This window comes from Plectrocnemia conspersa, unplaced genomic scaffold, assembly GCF_051122295.1.
Source record: "Plectrocnemia conspersa isolate PC_06_02 unplaced genomic scaffold, ASM5112229v1 ptg000010l, whole genome shotgun sequence".
Classification (NCBI taxonomy): Eukaryota; Metazoa; Arthropoda; class Insecta; order Trichoptera; family Polycentropodidae; genus Plectrocnemia; species Plectrocnemia conspersa.
The window spans coordinates 7,593,834-7,613,260 of NW_028277174.1; the positions used below are offsets into that span (position 1 = coordinate 7,593,834).

The 19,427-nt window shown below is 28.5% G+C and overlaps 1 protein-coding gene across 2 annotated transcripts in view; it reads left to right on the plus strand.

Annotated features, from left to right (window-relative positions):
- Window positions 1-19,427, plus strand: part of RhoGEF64C (Rho guanine nucleotide exchange factor at 64C) — a 169,653-nt gene that overhangs the window by 127,611 nt on the left and 22,615 nt on the right. For both annotated transcript variants that reach the window (XM_088195518.1, XM_088195519.1), the window contains one exon: window positions 3,417-3,523. In XM_088195518.1, coding sequence (XP_088051644.1) covers window positions 3,449-3,523 — 75 coding nt within the window. In that variant the 5' untranslated portion in view covers window positions 3,417-3,448. The remainder of the gene's footprint in view (window positions 1-3,416; window positions 3,524-19,427) is intronic.

Here is a 19,427-nt window from a genome sequence, read left to right on the forward strand (position 1 = left end):
CAGCTAGTTTTATAATTAATCATATATTTTTATTTTAGTAAAAACTGTAGATTGATTTATTTTGTACAACACGCTTTATTTTTTCATTATTAAATTCTTACATTTCCAGTTCCGCATTAAGCACTGCTTGAAAATAATCAGAGCGTGTCTTTACATTTTTGGCAAATATACCATGGATCAATGACATTACTTAAGAGAAAAAACTGCTGTTCTTTTATTATTCTAAATTACGGCATGGATAAATAACACGGGATCATTATTTACAAATAGTGGCATTACGCAACAGGCCTATTTTGTTAAACGGTACTGGCTATTAAAAGCGAATTATACGACAATCTTGATGTATAGAGAGGTCAAAAACATTTAATCCTGTATTGCTTCGAAGGAATAAGACGAAGATGGCAAAAAACAGTGAGTCTCAGCAAACCAGTCTGATACGTCACTATAACCGTTTGCTTCCTGTGTTTGCAATGACGACATATCCGTTTTATATTTTTTACGGCAATTAAAAGCTTCGCTGAGAATGTTTATATACTACATTTCATCTTCTATATAGCTCTCACGGATGTTTGATAAATAATTTTACGTTAAAATGACCTTTTATGTTGGATGAAAATCCTTCTTTGTGCGGTTGCGGTCGCTTGCGATATAAATTATAGAAAAAAATCGCTTTCGTCGTGACTGACTCTGAATGAAGAGATTCTTACAGTAGATAAAACGCACATAAAGTACTAAAACACAATTTCAATTTGATTCAATGTTCATGTGTACGTAATTGGACTTTCAGATTAACAACACTATTTAATAATTTACTTTAAAGGTACTGACATCTCTATTTGTTGGTTTAGAGTCGACGCCGTTATGTATTTTTAAACCAAACACTAAAGGGTCAAAGCTCTAGTGAACTTGTTTCTAGGTACCACGAATTTTCTTTTGTCCCTAAACGTGTGTATGTATCGAGAGCACTGTTAAATCAACAACAGTCCAACGCGCGTATTATTCTTGGTTAAATACAATAATGTACACACGTGTAGGTTTGGTGCCTATAATGGATATTGACTATTGAGTGCCTGAATTTGAAAGCACAGAAATAAACTGTATGGTACAGAATGTATTGAAACGTTAAGAAACAACGGCTGCTTCGTCTCACGAGAATCTCGAGCGATTAACGAAACTTTTCGACTCAAAGGTCTGTGGGAAATTGTTTGGATGTGCCATAAAGGTTGAGCAAATGCTTTGCAAATAATTAATTAAATGAGCTAATGTGTAATTCATATATAATGTAATAAATAATTATGTAAATAATATTATATAATAAAAAATGTATTGCACATTAAACTAATGCCTAATGCAAATAAAAATATTTGTTTACATTTAATTTTAAGCACATAAAAATTACTTTCTGATGACATTTTAAGCTTGTAAACTCCAAGTTAAGTCTCACCTTTAAACATTGACTCACCTCACCTTTAAACTATTTTTATATAAATTAGTAAGGTTTTAATTATTGATGATTAAAATAATACATATGAATTTAAGTTAGTGTTTGTGATGTAGATTAAAATAATAAGTTCTTAAAGTGAAATTTCTCAAATTTTGTGTAGAATAATCAACTTTTATTATTACAAAATTTTTGATTTATAGTATTTGCTAAATTGATTTGATTAATAAAGATTATTTTACACTATTTGTGAAACCTTGTGATTTTCAAAAATCATGACGATTATTCTACACAAATATTTACTATATATATTGTCGTCAAAAAATAAGTTAAAGTTATTTAATATTTTTTTGACGACATAAGTTTCACACATTACACCAGTTACTTACAATAAATAATTAAATTTATATGTGTTATATTTTTTTTTCATTACATATATTTTACTTATCGTCGAATTTATTATGTGATAAGCATGGCATCATTACCTTCGAAAAAGCCAGAGCCTTAACTTATTTTAAATAAATTCAACTTGTACTATGTTTATTATTCTAATTTAATAAAAAATGTAAAATTTATAGTTTTTTTAATATTTTTATAAAATATACTTTAAAAATCAGAAACATCGAGATGAGACGAAGCGTAAAATGTTTTAAATCACCATCTAATTTATACTTAAATTGAGTGATATTATATTTATGGCAAATACAACACTGTACATTAGTGTTTGATAAGCCTTGTTTTATTTTTACATTTTTATGTTATATTTACATATAATATTATATCTCTGATTTTCTAATGGCGTAAGTAATAGCAGTAGTTTTAATATGATATAACATATGTATATTAAATTATTATGCTCGATGTTTGATGTTTTTTGTGTGAGCACTTTATAGAATGTGTAGGTAAAATGTAAAATTAAGGCTTATATATCTTTGTCTTTGCTTGAAATATATATGTATACTTTGATATGATTTTAATTTGAAATTTAGTTCATTATGATTTCGGGACACAGCCATCAAGCTTTAAAGCCATTTACCTACTTTAAATATAAATATAATTTCAAAAATATATTTCAGTAGGATTTTTGGAATATATTACGGTAGCAATTTAATGTAACATTACAAACAAAAAACAGATTTTCTCATACGGCCATGCTAAAGGAATTTTAATTAAAAACACTCGCAATGCGACACAAAGCCTTTACAATGACATTAAAGGTCAAGGTTTATCCAAACGAAATTTCGTACAGCACTATCAAACGAATGATCGTAATAATGACCATTGTGAGCGGAACTGATCGTGACCGTTCTGAGGTTATCTCATAATCCGTTGTCTCGGTTATTAAATTATTATAATATACGATAGCGGCACATTTACGAAAGCGACCCTGACCTTTTGTGTAATATACCGGCACCTATTCTTAAGGGAACAAATTGATTGCAGTCAGATCGACGACAGGAAAAATCGATAAGTTACGAGCGTGAAATGAAAAAAAGAAGATGTATTCTTGGTGTGTCTTAGGGCTTAGGTTATAATCATTTTTTTTAATAACACTTGTAGATAGCTGTCTCACGATTGTTTTTTTTGTATGGGTGTACAATAAAACCTGTTGTTTTATTCATAATTTATACTTTCTTCGCCAGACAATGGACAAGGAAGAGGATACAGTCGGAAAGTTTGTTTGGTCGAGCGTAGGCGTTCCGTTGATAATTGATGATGATGGTGCATAGTAAATGTAGGGGTGTTTGACAGTCTCCAATGTTTAGATTATTGATTTTGTATGTTTGTTTAGTTGGTAATTATACTGTAGATGATGAATGCGATGAAAGTTGTGTATGCTTCAATAATAATAATGTATAACTTCGATTGGAGATTGTGATGTAACTCTTATTTATGTTACTTTGAATAATGTTTCGATTACTTTCTTGTATGTTAGTAATTTGATTTAAAAAAAATTAATTGTACTTTTTTTTAGAAATGGTACGCTGGAAGGACAAGGATCGTTAGATGGCGGCAGTTAGCGCTGCAATGTTGCGCCCCCCGGGCGGGGGCCTAGACCCTCCGTATTTTGCTACACAAATGGTAAGTTTATATTCTGTTTACACTCACATATAATCACTTTTTATAATGTAATAAATGTCTTTTAAAAAATATTTTTAAAATACATTTAAAATTACAAACTTAGGAATTTATATGTTTTACAATATTGTAAATCAGATTACTGACTTTGTATCAGGTTCCCATAATCGATTCATTTAATATTATTAAGTTAGTCTTCAAACTTAATAAAAATTTATTGTATACTACCTATTTTCTGGCTGTTTATTTCTTTGTTAAATATAAGCTGAATGTTTTTACGTATTCGATTCTTAAGATTTCAGACTGTGTTTTATGCTGAGTTTATTCATATTAACTAAATGTTTTATGAAGTAATTATTCTGTTTTTTCAGGTATATCAAGTATAAACTTGATATATCAAGTTACATATTTTTGACAAATTTGTAAGTGGTTGAATCTTATCGTATATAAATTCAATTGTAGTCTAGAGATTTTAAATATTAATGCATCCGACTACTATTTTTGTAAAATTTTATATTTATCAATCCGTATATTTTTAATACATATATTAGTTAAATATCCATTTATAAGGATTATCAGTAAATAATTGACAGTTGATTCATACGATTAAGTTCGTTGTTTATTTATTATCGAGTAGTTAACAGATCCTAGAATATTTTTGATTTGTTATTAAAATGAAGCTACTAAAACCTAACATATAACTTTACAAAAAAATAGTATAAAATTGCCATTTTACGTTTTAGAATTCTTGGATTTTTAATTGGTTTTGAAACGAAAATATTAGACGTGAGAGGAAATATTCAACAGCAGTAAATATAGGTATTCGATCTGAAAAAATAAACAATAGCACCAGCTGAATTGTATAAATTAAATGTTTATATAGACTGTGTTATCTGTAATTTTCTAACTGAATTTAATGCAGCAAAATAAATAAATAAAACATACAGTTTTATTTGGTTATTCCTAAAAGTTCAGTCTCGAATCTATTCCGAAAATATTTTTTTAAATATGTCATTTCAGTAAAATCGTATCGGAGTATATTTTCGCCAGTAGATATATATTTTTACCAGTGAAAATATAAATCATCTGACAGGTGCTAGTAAAATTATATGAGTTCAACTTTTCTTTATGTAGTAATTTCATTATTTACTTACATCCGATGTATAAATGTTAGTGAATGTGTATTTTTTGTAAAGTTATATTTTCACTTGTAACGTCTAAATACATTTTGCACTAGTAGATATATATTTCTACTAGTGTAAATATAATTTAATTGATAGGTGAAAATATGTTTATAAGACTCAATTTGCCAGTTGCAAGACGTCCATTTGCTGTTCAAACCCAAACCTAACCTAATGAAAGTTCTGAAATTAATTATAGTTTTAGAACTTTCATTAGGTCAAGCTCAAAATTCAAACTTAGCCGAATCATCTCTTAGGGGAAAATAAGTGGAGGTATAAGTAAAGACAGACATTGCATCTCATATATTGCTTCATAGTTTGTCTGCATTTAGATAATACACTATTTTTAAAATATGATAGCTATCCTTACCGATATTAATTTGTACTTCTAGTGTAAGAGGGCTGATCAAAGTATATTCAAACCGAATTTTGGTCAATAGGAGAGCGCAAAAACAATTATCACTTCTCAGAAGGCAAAAATTCACGTCAAAAGCAATAAAATTGTGTCGGCGCCGTCGCAGTGGGAACGCTCGTTGCCGAGCTCGGCAACGAGCGTTCCCACTGCGACGGCGCCGACACGATTTTATTGCTTTTGACGTGGATTTTTGACTTCTGAGAAGGGATAATTGTTTTTTGCGCTCTCCTATTAGTCAAAATTCTTTTTTTGGTGTGCTTTATTTGATTCTCACTCGTAATATTGTTGTAAAAAGTATTAATATAAACGCTTGATAATTGAGGGTTTTCACTGAAATTGCACGATTTCATTACTTTTGAACTGAACTGAAAGTTCACTATATGGCAGCACTAAGCAGCAAAGAAAACACGACTAATTATCAGATAAATATTAAGAGTAGATATTTTTAATATTTTAAAATGCCTAATTAAATATTTCGCATAAAATATGATTTTAAAAAATATGTCGCAACAGTGATTAATTTTTATATTTATTTGTAGCATAGAAAGAGTTAACTGTACCTATTAATATTTATTCAAGAAATTATATTACGATTTTAAAAAATAAATATATATAATGCCGTTTTTGTCACGAGGCTCGGAATCATTGTTTTTCCAAGGCCCGGGTTTGCTTTTGGCGTCCCTGTGAATGATAATTGTATTGTAATAAAAGTTTAGGATATTATAAAAAAAATAATTCAACAAGGAAAATTTAGTATAATTAAAAAAATAAATTGATATATTTGATCGTTTATTTTAAAAGGCTCATTATTTATCGTTAAATATAAAATACAAAAACACAGCAACTTTCAACGCTTTCGGCATAAACAATATTCGCCATTAGATTGCTTGAATAAAAAACTTTATATATAAGCTTAGAAAATATGTGTGCGTGTTTAACCTTTCTCCTGAGATAACCGAATATCTTTCGAATGATGCAACTGTCGTCGAATGTCATCGAACTGCATCGGTGAAATTTTGCGAAACTACTAAGCACGTTTTTATACGTTGTTTTCAAAACAAGTTTTTACTACCCTGCTTTATTATTACGCGTTTAGAAATTCGCCTAAATTTCTCATAATTTGATTTAGGACGCTTTGCAATTATAGTTAAATTTATCGAATAGTTCAACGGTCGTTTCGTAACCAAAATTATGTGTTGTTGCATTTTTGCCAATAGATATGATGTAAACAATGCTAAGGTCTTCCCATTCGAGACAGATCATAAGCCGACAAAGACATAAATAAAAGTGAAACCGTGTGAATTTTTTACACGCGCTTCTTCCATTATGATTATAATATAACCTCGCCTTTATTATTATATTACTGCAGATTTTTCCCGTGTTTTATCTATCGTTTGCTATAATCGGTCTTCATAGTTGTGTTGTGAGTAAAAAACGCACACTTTCGATTTTTATATCTCTATCTAAAAATGCGTGTTTTTTTCTGTTTGAAAATAAGAAATTTTCCGATTGAGTGAGAGAAATTCTTGACAATTTGTGTGAGATAACAACATTTTTGGACAATAACAATTCAATTAAAACTATTGACCGCACGCAATCGTTATGTTATATAAATAATTTTACATCATAAATTGTAAATTTTCGACTATTGACTAGTTAGCAAGGTATTTATTTTTTTGTAAAATACGAAGCTATTAAATACATATTAGTGGTTTCAATATATACATAATTTTTTTTTTATTTGTAGTATAAATTACGATCTCAATAAAATGTGAACAAAGCTATTCAAATGGTTACCAAATTAAAAAACCTCAGATGTTACGTCGTTTTAACGCAATAGGTTACAACTAAAAACGGTATATTTGTAAAAAATGTTCACATTTAGATTATTTAGTCGTATTAACTAAAATGGCAAATTCAAAAGTAACTCAAATAAATTAACCATGATATATTAACTTTTGCTAAATGATTGTAAAAATTGTATACAATCATATTGATTGTGTTTCTGAAACCTTTATATTAGAATTTATGTATAAAAAGTGTAATTGTGACGTTTATTTGATACCAGCTGGCAACTGGCGTTAATATTCATCCTATAAAATTACTCAAAAGATGGACAGATGGAAGGAAATGCTTAAGAAATTCTTACTTCCATTTCCATAAATGTTTCTGTAAAAATTTCTTTGAAATTATCTTGCTTTTTTGTATTAAATACGATATCATTTTTGAGCTAGAAATGTTTTGATAGACAATGGATTTAAATTTAATGGTATATTTACATACATATTTTTGTATTAATGCCTGAAATTATCTTTAAATAACGATTGAGTTATTTTATTTCTAGTATTTAATTATGTATGTAGAGATCCAATAACATTTTATTTTATTATTATGTATATGTTTTATCTAACTATTGTAATGCTTCGTTACTTCATCGTTAAAATGGTTCTTTAGCAATAAAAACGTCTGTAATAAATCACAAGACAATAAAAAATTTGTATTAAATATTACGCGTTTCTTTGTAACATACAATGCAATTTTCCCTTTTTTTTATTAAATTTTCACAAGCTCGTATTTACGTTTACAGTCAATTCAAGTTTTATTGAGCATTGTCACCATACATCATACGATGAAAGTGTATTACTGCAACCGTTGAAGAATAAAGCAATTCACCGACAATGTCTCGCTCGGTTAGTTGTATGGGCGAGTCTCTGCAAAAAGAAAGTCAAATCTTTCGCCTTTCATCTCGACGCTTTTAAAAATAAACCTATACACTCACTACAATGATAATTACATACGGTTATTTTTGAACCGTGTTTATTCGAGGGAAAGTGACGCCCGACGAAAGTGAATCTTGGTTTATGCAAAGGCCGGGCAAAGCTAGCTGAGGTCAATTTTTGGCCGTCAGGGTCAGGTGTGTTTTTTTATTTGACAAGGGACAAACAGTCGCCAGATGAGTCGTTGACCCACATCTCGATGACTCGCAGCATCAGGGCGTTCTCCTCTATCGAAAAAGAAAGCAGTCGGTTAGGTTTTTTTGTCGATGTGTGGTTTCGTATTGATTTATGTGCTCGCGCCAAACAAGGCGTGTTTACATTAAACTTGAACCAATAAGTTTGAGATTAAGAAAGTGCCATTAATGCACGCGCTGTTCGTATTATGTTTATTCAATTAAATGTACGAGAAAATACAGTAACCGGTGGATATAATTGATCGCTGTGTCTTCCAGTTAACGCTCGGTTAAACTCTCGTTCGAGATTAAAACAATCAGTCGATTTTAATCAGCTGCTGCTAACTACGGACTTAACGCAATTAAACCGAAATTAGGATATAAATTTTGAGACAATCGAATTCGCTCAGTCGGAATTAGTTCGAAGCGATTAATTGTAGATCAATTCAGTTTTCGAACGAATAAATTGAGGAGTGGAATCTGTAAATTCAAAGTAATCAATACAAGTTTTCACTTTGTTGAATTTCCCTTAATATATAATATTTTTCATAATTTATTAAATTAGATTATTTAATTGTATTAAATTAATTAAATTATTTTCATAATAAACCTATTTATTAATTTAAAAAAATATAAATAAAAAAACATACATCTTCTTTATAGTAAGTAGCGAATCATTAATATTTTAGACATGAATCTGTATATTTTGCTGAGATTAGATAAACATTATTTTTACTTTTCTTCCATTCATCAGATACGCATCTATATACAGATATGTTTTATAAATTCAATAATAATTACGAATGTTCGATCTTCAATCTTCATTAATTAATCTCGATCAATACGATTTTTTAAAAATCGATTAAGGCAAACCTTCCGACCGGTTGAACTTATATATGTATTATATACGATTTGTGCGGTTGTTGGTTGTTCGTATTAGTGAAAGTGAACGTTAACGTGCGATGGGTGTAGCCGCGAAAGGAAAAGTAGATATGCCCAAAGCGCCGACACACTTTTTCCATTTCAAGGTCTATGTCGAGATTATTTTATCTTGATCGCGATCACAGCCTCCGGTTGATACGATGGGTTGACAAATTTACGACCGGGCCCAGTAAATCTAGGCAAACAAGGACATAGACACCGAAAAATTCGGGTTTGATTTATGGTGTTAGAAAACATGGAAAATTAAGCCGTCAACGATAGAAAACTTTCTATGCAGCTTTATGATTAGCATAAATTATAGTATAATAATACAATAATGATCCGTAAAATTTTGATAATTTGACGTTTTTAAGACACTCGTAGTACACCTGTTGGTTAAAAAAATGGTTGCATGTGCTTATTTTTATTTAATAACATACATAATATCAAAACGCTAATACAATTAACACATTTTGTAGTTAGATTATTAGTGATATCATTTAATTTAGTATTGAGGAACATAATTTTTTTCAAGAATTTAAGGGTTTGTGATATGCTCACTCATCGATGTCTATTGAACAAAACTTAAGCTCAAAGAAAAGAATAATTTGAAACACAATATTAAGCTTATGCAGTTAATAGATTATTATTATTGCTTGTAATTGTACGTTGTAACATGACAGGCATTAGCCCAAAGCCTAATGTGCTACAGCAAGTAATAACCAACAGCTACAAGTAGATGTTTCTATAATATTTTTATTAATATTAATTTAGTCAAGAGGTATTGTTTTTTTTATTCTGTATAATTTTATTTGCATTCACGATGTATAATATATCTAAAAATAATGAATTTTAAAAAGCAATATTTCCGGGTCATCATTTAATATCCTTAATTTAACTTTTTCTAAGAGAAAGGTGTCAACATCATAAATAAATAACTCATCTTTAGCATTTTTCTGCATCATGACGTTCTCTTTTTTATGAATATATTTTCTAAAACAAGATTCTTGTATATTTTGAATATTTTTATAAGCAAATTAGATTTTTATTTTTGCTACTTTTATAACAATTATACATCAATATTATTATTAATAAAATAATATAGCTTTTTTGACATTTGCCTATTCAAAAAATATCCTATTTTAAACATCGATAATTTTAATGATTCAATTAAAATAATGTTTATTTAAAAAAAATATAAATAAATGTAATATCTAATGATATAAAATACAACTGAGATTTTCTCTTTATATTTTAATTTAAATTAAATAAAACAATAAAAACAAATAAGGACGACATAGCCCAGTCAGTAATGTCTCAGACTAATAACTCTAAGGTTGCGGGTTCGAGCCTATTAAAAACCTGTCTCAGCTGCAGTGATATCAATTTGTTGTAAATGATATTACACATAATCATTTATTTATAAATAATTAATAATATAAATGTCATTCTATTTCATTCGATTCTCAGATTTTCAGTCTGGTGGTAAATGCCTGATTGACTTAGCTAGTTGGTACAGATCTATTCCGTTGTAACGCATTGGGCTTACGGCTATCAGGTTTCAACCAAAGATTTAAAAAATATATAAATAAATAGAATAAGTTTATTAACACTATTTAGTATAGTTAATGAAAAGCTTTTTTTTTTAAAATACTGTTTATCAGTTAAATGATAAATATAAGTTGTATCGATTATGATAAATTATTATATACAGTTTTTAGATTTAAATTTAAAATACTTACTCAGATTATAATTAAAAAAACTACATTTATCGTAAAAAAACTCGCAACGTATAAAATATTTTTTTTTGTTAAAGTAATGTATTAAATATACTGCTGTATTTTTTATTTATTTTTATGGTTAATCTTATTATATTATTGGCTATATATGATTCTTAGATATTAGCATTTGTGGTGATCACACACGTTTGAAAGCGTCTTATTCTCAAAACTTGCGTCAATTTACTGTGACCAAAATGATCATCGATAAACAGAGAAACAAGATATTAGCGTAATAGATGGACCACACAAAAGCCTTCGTTACGACCAGAAAAAATATAACGCAAGTGTTCTTACTGTCATTGAAAAAAATATTTCTTTGTTGCAAAACGGTCACGAATATAATAAATCACCGGAACCACAAGATTCCCGTTACAGTATACGACCTTGGATAATGCCCATCAAGCAAATGTCGCTTTTTAAAGCCGTATACCTATTTCGCTGTTCTAAAAAAACGAAGCTGGATAATCGCTTCATGATTGTGATTGGTCAGCAAGCTTTGCAGCCCTGGATATTTAAACCTGGACTCCGATGAGAAGAGGGCAGTCACAAAACCAGCAGACGCCCGCCGCCCGTGGCAACGTACTGTCATGGGCGCTCACATCTCGAGAGAAACTCAATACGAGCGCCACCGTAGCAGAGATGGATCAATTTCCGCTGTACATCATCCATGCGCCAGCTCCTCCACCACCGCTCGGAGAAAACATGTCACTATTTATCGTCGGTCACAATTGTAATATAATCTAATAAAATTAACTAGATTCTGCTTAGCGTTTCACACCCCCTAGAGTTCTCAAACCTTAAACATTATTTGGTAAAATTTCCATTATAAAGCCACAAACATTTATTACCTAATTTATATTTATTAAATAAAAAGCTAGGGGTTTTTAAATAAAACTGTTAACAACAATAATAATATTTGGTTAGAAACATTGCCATAAAATTTGATATTATTTATACAGTGCTGTTCATAGGATTATATGTGATTGTATTATTGTTATTGTTAATATAAAATTAGGTCATAATTTAACTTACTTTTTAAAATCACTTCATAACTGCTGAGGATTGTGACCATCCTGGCTCGTTACAACTCGTGTTTGAGTCTTCTTCTGGATTTATTTTAAGCTGAAACATCTTATATATCTTGATAAGTTTTTATGTAGGTAATTTTCATCTTGAACAATTCATAATAACATCTTTTTAATATCGATATCCACCTCCAGCTGAAGTCTATGTATATGAACGTCTTATGTTATTTACATCATGTATTCCTAATAGAGAAATTATTTTTAAGGCAGAATTACACCAGTTTTTCTCCTTGTTTATTTAATTAAAAATTTAACTAACCACCTTAATTAAAAACAAACATCTACTTACCGTTGATTAAAATAATACCTTAAAAAATACAGGCTTTTAAAAATCATGTTTAGTTTATTGAATTACGATTTTTTTTGTGATAGAATTTTTGTTATGTAATGAAATTGTTCATAAAAAATAGATTTAGAATAAACTTTTTACATATAAGTTTTTATATTAGCAGCTATTAATTTTATCATGAACTCGGAATGATGGGTTTCAGTTAATTGAACTTATGGTGAAAATATTTAAGTGCTAATAAAATTCTTTAAATACATTTTAACATAACCATAAAACATCAGACATTGCTATTGTTCGAATGGAATATGAAAAAAGAATAAAATAATCTTCTATTCGCGTTTACTAATACTTTTACTTGCGTATACTGATGCTGAACATTTAAATTTTATTACTGTACAAAACACTGTGAATTTCATTCATGATAAATACATACATACGTACATATCATTTCCCATGTTTATTACCTTCCTATCAATCAAAGCCTAACGTGATTCCAGGGAAATAATGATTCGTACAGTTAAGGTCGTTGCGCGTGAGAAAAGGCGTCGCCTATTCGAACGGGCCGAACTTCCTTGCCGTTTGCCTGATGATTTCGATTGGCTTTCTCAAAAGTTGTTGTTAGCCATTTTATTGTTATCTGTTCTCCACTATGGGAAATAGGAAGGAAAATGGCACTAAATGACCGGCAAGTTTAACATGTAGATAGACCGACGCGAGAGCGGGTCATCATCATTAGCGGCGTTGTTACGTTCTCAAAGAGTGTTATTCTGCGATAATATAATGTATAATATATGAAAAGAGAGCAAAAAATACGTATTATTATATAATAATATAATATATTCATTTGTAGTAATGTTGAAGTGCAAAAAATATATACTAAAATGTGACAATGCATGTGAATTAAAAAATATTAAGAAAATGTATGAAAATATTGTAAATCTACATAGATTCGATACATCATTATAAAGCATGATATTAAGATAATATATATAATTATGTCTTATATTACAACCTATTAGAAAATAAAATATACAGTAGTATTTTTTTTTATTTAAAACATAAGGTAATACCTCAACAGACATTCAAGCAATTTCGTTGATTGTATCTCATTAAAAACGCAATTTTCTCGTACGATTCAGCAGTCATGGACATAATCTCCATTGTTCATATTTATGCACATGCTCATGAAACTCCATTATTTCAATCAAAAACCAGTTCGTCAACCGTTTTATGGCTGGTCAAAGACACAAGTATTTCATCCAACACAAGTCCTTATAAAATTCCTTTGCCAGCACACGACATCATACAAATTGGCATTTAATCATCTGTGACCTCACGCGAAAGCGCTTACATTACTCGGATTGTATCATAACACGATCACACACGTATGTGGATCACGAATGTATCATAAACTGAAAAACAATGCTTTGGATAGGTATTGGTATGTAATCAAAAGTCGCGGAAGCGTAGTGAGCAACCATTATGTCAACACCCATGAGAAAGTCTCGTGCCTTTAATAATATGGCTTTATCGTGCTGCACTTATGAATATGCGAGGCGGGTAATTTAGATCGAACTAGCTCGTTTATCGACAGGTATTATATAGTACGTGTGTGTATGTTGCTTGATTGAATTTAATTAATTAAAATCGGTAGCTGAGCTTCTATGGAAATTGATTAAAAACTTTGATAATTTTATGCATCGGTGTATAATTGAACGTAACGATGTGATGTCGATGATGTATTTTATAATTTTATGAAGTGTATAAAATATTTCACTGTCACGTTATTTAATTATTTACAAATTATTTTATATGTAATTTATCGAAGCGAAAGTTTATTTAATTACATAATTCAAAATATTAACTGCTCAAATATTATATTTCATAAAAATAAACTAAAAAATAGTTCTCTTGTGCAATTATTAAAGCATAAGACATTTTATTTATAATATTCATATAAAGAATTGCAACTACAATACTAATTTTTCAGTGAACTATTTATAAAATTCTCAAAAATATTTAAATAAAATAGAAGCTATAATGATATATATGTAACACAATTATCTGTTTTTATTTTATTTTTTATTACAGAATCCTCACCATTTATTTTAATTTATAAAAATACAGGGCGATTTAAAAATATCTAAATATCATGAGACTTTGTTAGTGACAGTTTATATGTTATTGTGTTACATATAAAAAAAAATAAAATATAAAATATGTGTTAGGATACTTGCACAAGTATGTTTTCTGGCTCATTCATCTGGATTACCATCCCGCGCTATAATCTGAATTGGCATTATTTTTTCCATACAAGAATATCAAATCCCGTTATTATTGCAATTTTCTAATTAAAACTGGTATCGATTCATATACGGACGTGTCTGTATGCAAATGCGAATACGTTTTCTGCCGGGGGCAGTCGACCGGTGTCAATTAGCGTTTACATTGTCATTATCCTGGCGAACAATCAGCGATGGGCTTATCGCCTATATAGCTGCAAGTAAACGATTTCTCCATGTCCTTTTTGCGCGTTCATTATAACCTATAGGCTTCACAATGCGGAAGCTGGTCTTAGAGATAGATATAGTGTAGCGGAGGTGTTGTACCGCAAACCGATAAAACCGGCGACCAGGAAGTGAAATTTATTCAAACGTATCTATATATTGTAATACAATAATAATTTAGATATAGATAGGTATGGATAGATGAAGCTTGCGAGTTAAGATTCGATCTATAATGAAATTTTCAAAGACGAAGAGACGACGGGTGTTGCTAAAAGGTTAGCAAACTTCGTCTGAAACTTTGTGCGGGATTATTGTACATATTTTGGCAAAGTTTATTAAACGCATTAAAGAATTAATTGAAAGATAGAAGGCGCTTAAGCTCGTTGAGATTTACTCTTTTGCTAGTTGTAATCCAAAATAATTGCTTAAGACGTGTCGTGGATATTTGTGTCATTGCTTTAGTGCTTCACGCCTAATTTTTTTAATACTGGCACCTCATTTTTTATTTTTTTGTTTTGGAATTTTTAATCACGTGGGTGATGTACTACGAACTTTAATTTATTAATAATATAATATAAATGTGTAAACGTAATCATATAAATTAATTATAATTTGCACAATTAATAATATACAGCAATATGTAGAAATGTTACTTAAAACATTGATATTTCATGAGATTATTAAAAATATAAAAAAAATGTTGATTTATACTACTTTTGTTTAATTATTATACATCTTTATTATGACTGTCTCTGAATTGCTGACATTTCTTTTATTTATTTATTATTACAGCATACAATCATATGCATTACTATAAACAATTTTATTTTTCTTATTCATTACGATGTTAATCAATGAGCTTAGGAATTTGTAATATTGTATTGAAATTATATTATTAATTAAATGATTTATAGAGATGTATGAAAGTCACATTGATGCACAAAAAAATGTGATTAATCGTGTATCGAAAGTAGTGGTCCGGTCTCCGTTTGATTTAATTTTTCACAAATTTATTAATAATCACTGTCGCCAGGCGCTAGTGTACCAATAACATTGTTTTCGTCTGCGTCGTTCCATGGTATGAAATTTTAATTATGTAACAGTCGCTAGATACGATAGAAATTTAAAAACCGTGCTTACATATATGATTTAAACCTAAGTCTTTTAGGTTTTAGTCACCGACTTATATTGTGCACCGACATATGTTTTGTTTGTTGATTTTTAAAGCGATAGAAAACTTGTTAAGTAATAGTTTCTTGGTGTAAGCTATTTTATATATAAGTATGTGTAGTCTTCAAAATTGTAAAACGTTATATTTCAAGGAATACGATTACTGTTTTGCATCCTTAAATCAATACTATATACATAAAATTTTAGTCGAATTTTATTTCGATCATTTATAAACAATTGTAAAACATACAATATCTGACCTATTCATTATTAGCTACACAAAGGTTTTATATGTTTTTATAATATATGTAAAATTTTAACATCTTCTAAAATAAGGTACATTACATTTTTTATACGAAAGCTAGAGCATTAAAAGTCTAAAGAAAAAGGAATGAACTTAAATCAATAATATTGGAAATTATTTTTCATAAAATATAAAACATATTATTCGTGTATCATATTGAATAAAATTATTATATTTAAGCTTAAAAAAACTATATTTACTTTAAATTAAAATATAATTATTAAACATGGTTTTAATGTTATTGCTAATCGACAAACTCTGATGTTAATTCATTCCATTGAAAATGAGGAATATATTTATAAAATCCCAGAATATTTATTTATTGATGTATTTTTTCCATTGAATTGCTTTTTGTTCTTTTTATTATATATCGCCTACGCTTCTACTTAATTCACTCTCGTTTATCGGATTTATGTGGTATTGGTAGGTTGTACCGCGAATTTTCCCCCTAATAATATACTTCAAAAACAAGGCTATAAATGGTACTTCGGTCTCTGATTTGAAATACATATTAAAGACTCGTGTATTGTAATATAAATACATTATTTTTACTGATACTTGGATAATAAGTAAATCAAGACTTGATATGACGCACTTTTCGTCATAAATAATGTAAAATCTGATTCTTTATTGATTTAATAAAATAAATACATAATATAATATTTAAGCGAAATTCAATAAGAGGCAATATTAAATTAATGTCTACTGTACACTATATTTAAATAAAATTAAATTTACGCCAAATACAACGTAGCTTTAAAATGTATTTTTATAATTTATAAACAGTGCCTTGATTTGTTTTTTTTTGTGTATATGCTTACATAAAATAGTATTCAGTGTCCATAATACGATAGAAATAACAAAGAAAATACGATAGGAATGCACGATCGAGTGGTATAAGTAGCTGACCATTGCCCTGAAAGACCTAGCTTCGAATCCCATTTATTTTAATTTTTATAGTGTCTGGGATATCGGAATTTATGATTATTATATAATTATAATTTCGATGGATCATCACAGCTTGTGCATATTATGTATTATATGTATTAAAAATAAAGAAAGTCATCTACAGAAAAAATATACACCATATCCCATCAATAAAAAAGAGCATTTAAAGATAACACTTCTACTAGATGAAATGTTGCTAGAGATTGTAAAATCAAACTTTTATTTTATTTTTTTGCAACGAAAATACATTACCAATATTTTCTATATATATATATATATATATCCGTGATACAATATGCGACAATTTACTCAGCGACTCATCCACGCCTACTGATTCTTTTCATTAACCATATAAGTAAGGTTGATGACTCTTTTTTATATCGCCAACTTACCGTTTTGGCTCGGAGGTTTTTTACTTATATGTACATACATACATATGCATATATGAAAAGGTAACACTTTTCTTCATCATTATTCATTTTGTACGTCAGGTGGGCCGTGAGATATTACGCTAGAAAAATGCAACAGTGCGTGTATTGTATGTGCTCTGTTGCATAATCTTATGAGAAACACTCCCCGGAGAAATCTCTGCGAGAAAATTGAACATTTATCAAATCATGCGCAGATCATAAATGTAGAATCGCTGAAAGGAACCGTGATGAATCCGCAACACCGTTCTTAACTAACACTGGAAAATTTGTCGTACGTTTTACATAATAATATTTCACGTTATACGTAATTGAGTAACAAAGCAATAATGGTATACGACCGCAGTGAAAAAATTGAAATGTATATATAAATTCAATTTTTCTTTGTATAATAATAAATTACATATACACAAAAACATGTTGAGAGTGGAAAGTAATAAATAACAATTTGTAGATGGAGATATTTTAGTTGGGTTATTTATTGTTACACAACTAAAATTTATTTGTCAGTAGTACTGAGTACAATACATTAATGTAGAGTTGGGATAATTATAATTAACAAGTTACTAAAATGTGTGCACATTTACGGGAAACATTTGTTTGGTGAAATAATTAGCGAATTAAGGTGAAAACAAAGCGAGTTCAGCGATAAAAGTTGAACGTGATGCAAAATTTTTAATTAATTTTCGCATCATAAACAAATTTGCGGCAGTTGCAACGAAATTATCGTGAAGTAATTCTCTTTATTTAGTAACTGTATTGTGCGTTCATAATAGCAGAGCTTCTCAACATAAATAAAAATAAATTGATTGTTCGTGAAAGTTTAAAATATTTATTGGAGTAGAAAAAATATTTATATTTATATAATCTATATGATATTGGTGAAGGTAAGTCTTCTTAAAATTGTGGAGGGTATTATACAGTGATATTAAAATGAATAAGTCAGAAACGCATTCATTAATAAATTAAAGTAACAAATCAACGATTTATAAAACAAACAAGACCTTCTAAGAAACCACATTTTTAATATTTTTGCATTAAAAAAAAATAAAAAACTATTTTTAATTGCATTTTCATTATATATTATTGTAGACTTTGCTACAAAGTATCCATTGAATTATTCTAAATTTGAGTTTTGCGTTACATGACAATTATTTATTGAATAAAATTATGACATAGTATTTTTATTACAAAATAATGCCTTTACTATTCGATTTTTTCTATTTTTTCAATAAATTAATTTATATTTTTTAATTAATGTGTAAAATATACTTTGTTACATTATTATAAATATACAATTAGTGCACTGTTTTTACCGTGTACATTTTTTAAGAATTTTTTGTAAATCCTGTTTTATTATTAGATATTTTTAATTTGCAAGTATTACTAGAATTTTAATTTTACTTGTTAATATCTTCGAAAATCTTTGAAAATTTTTACTAAAACATTAAAATAATTATACATAATATGTGATTATTAAAATAATTTTATATTTGTAAAATATCATTACTGTTTTCATTTTTGCAATATTTTTTTGCCAATATTTAAGCATGTAAATAATATTATTTATGGTAATTAAAATATAAAAAAAGTAGATACATTATCTCACATAGTTCTTAGAATAACTTTTTTAAAAGCGACTAAATAGGAATCGACAATCCTTTTATTTAAAAAAAATTCAGTGGAAAAAGTAAATACTAAAATAAAAATACAAAATCTATACAATTTTTGTGATTTCTTTCTTCCGATCTATATTAAAAGCTTTTAAAAATCATGTATATTTTCTAACATTTGTCACAGATCCACCTTTATTTATGCAGTGGTTGTATAATATTAAAAAAATTCTACAATTTTTTATTTAAAAAAATGTCTCTATGAAGATTCTACAATTTTTTTTGTTACCCTTGTTTTATTATTAAATGCATTAT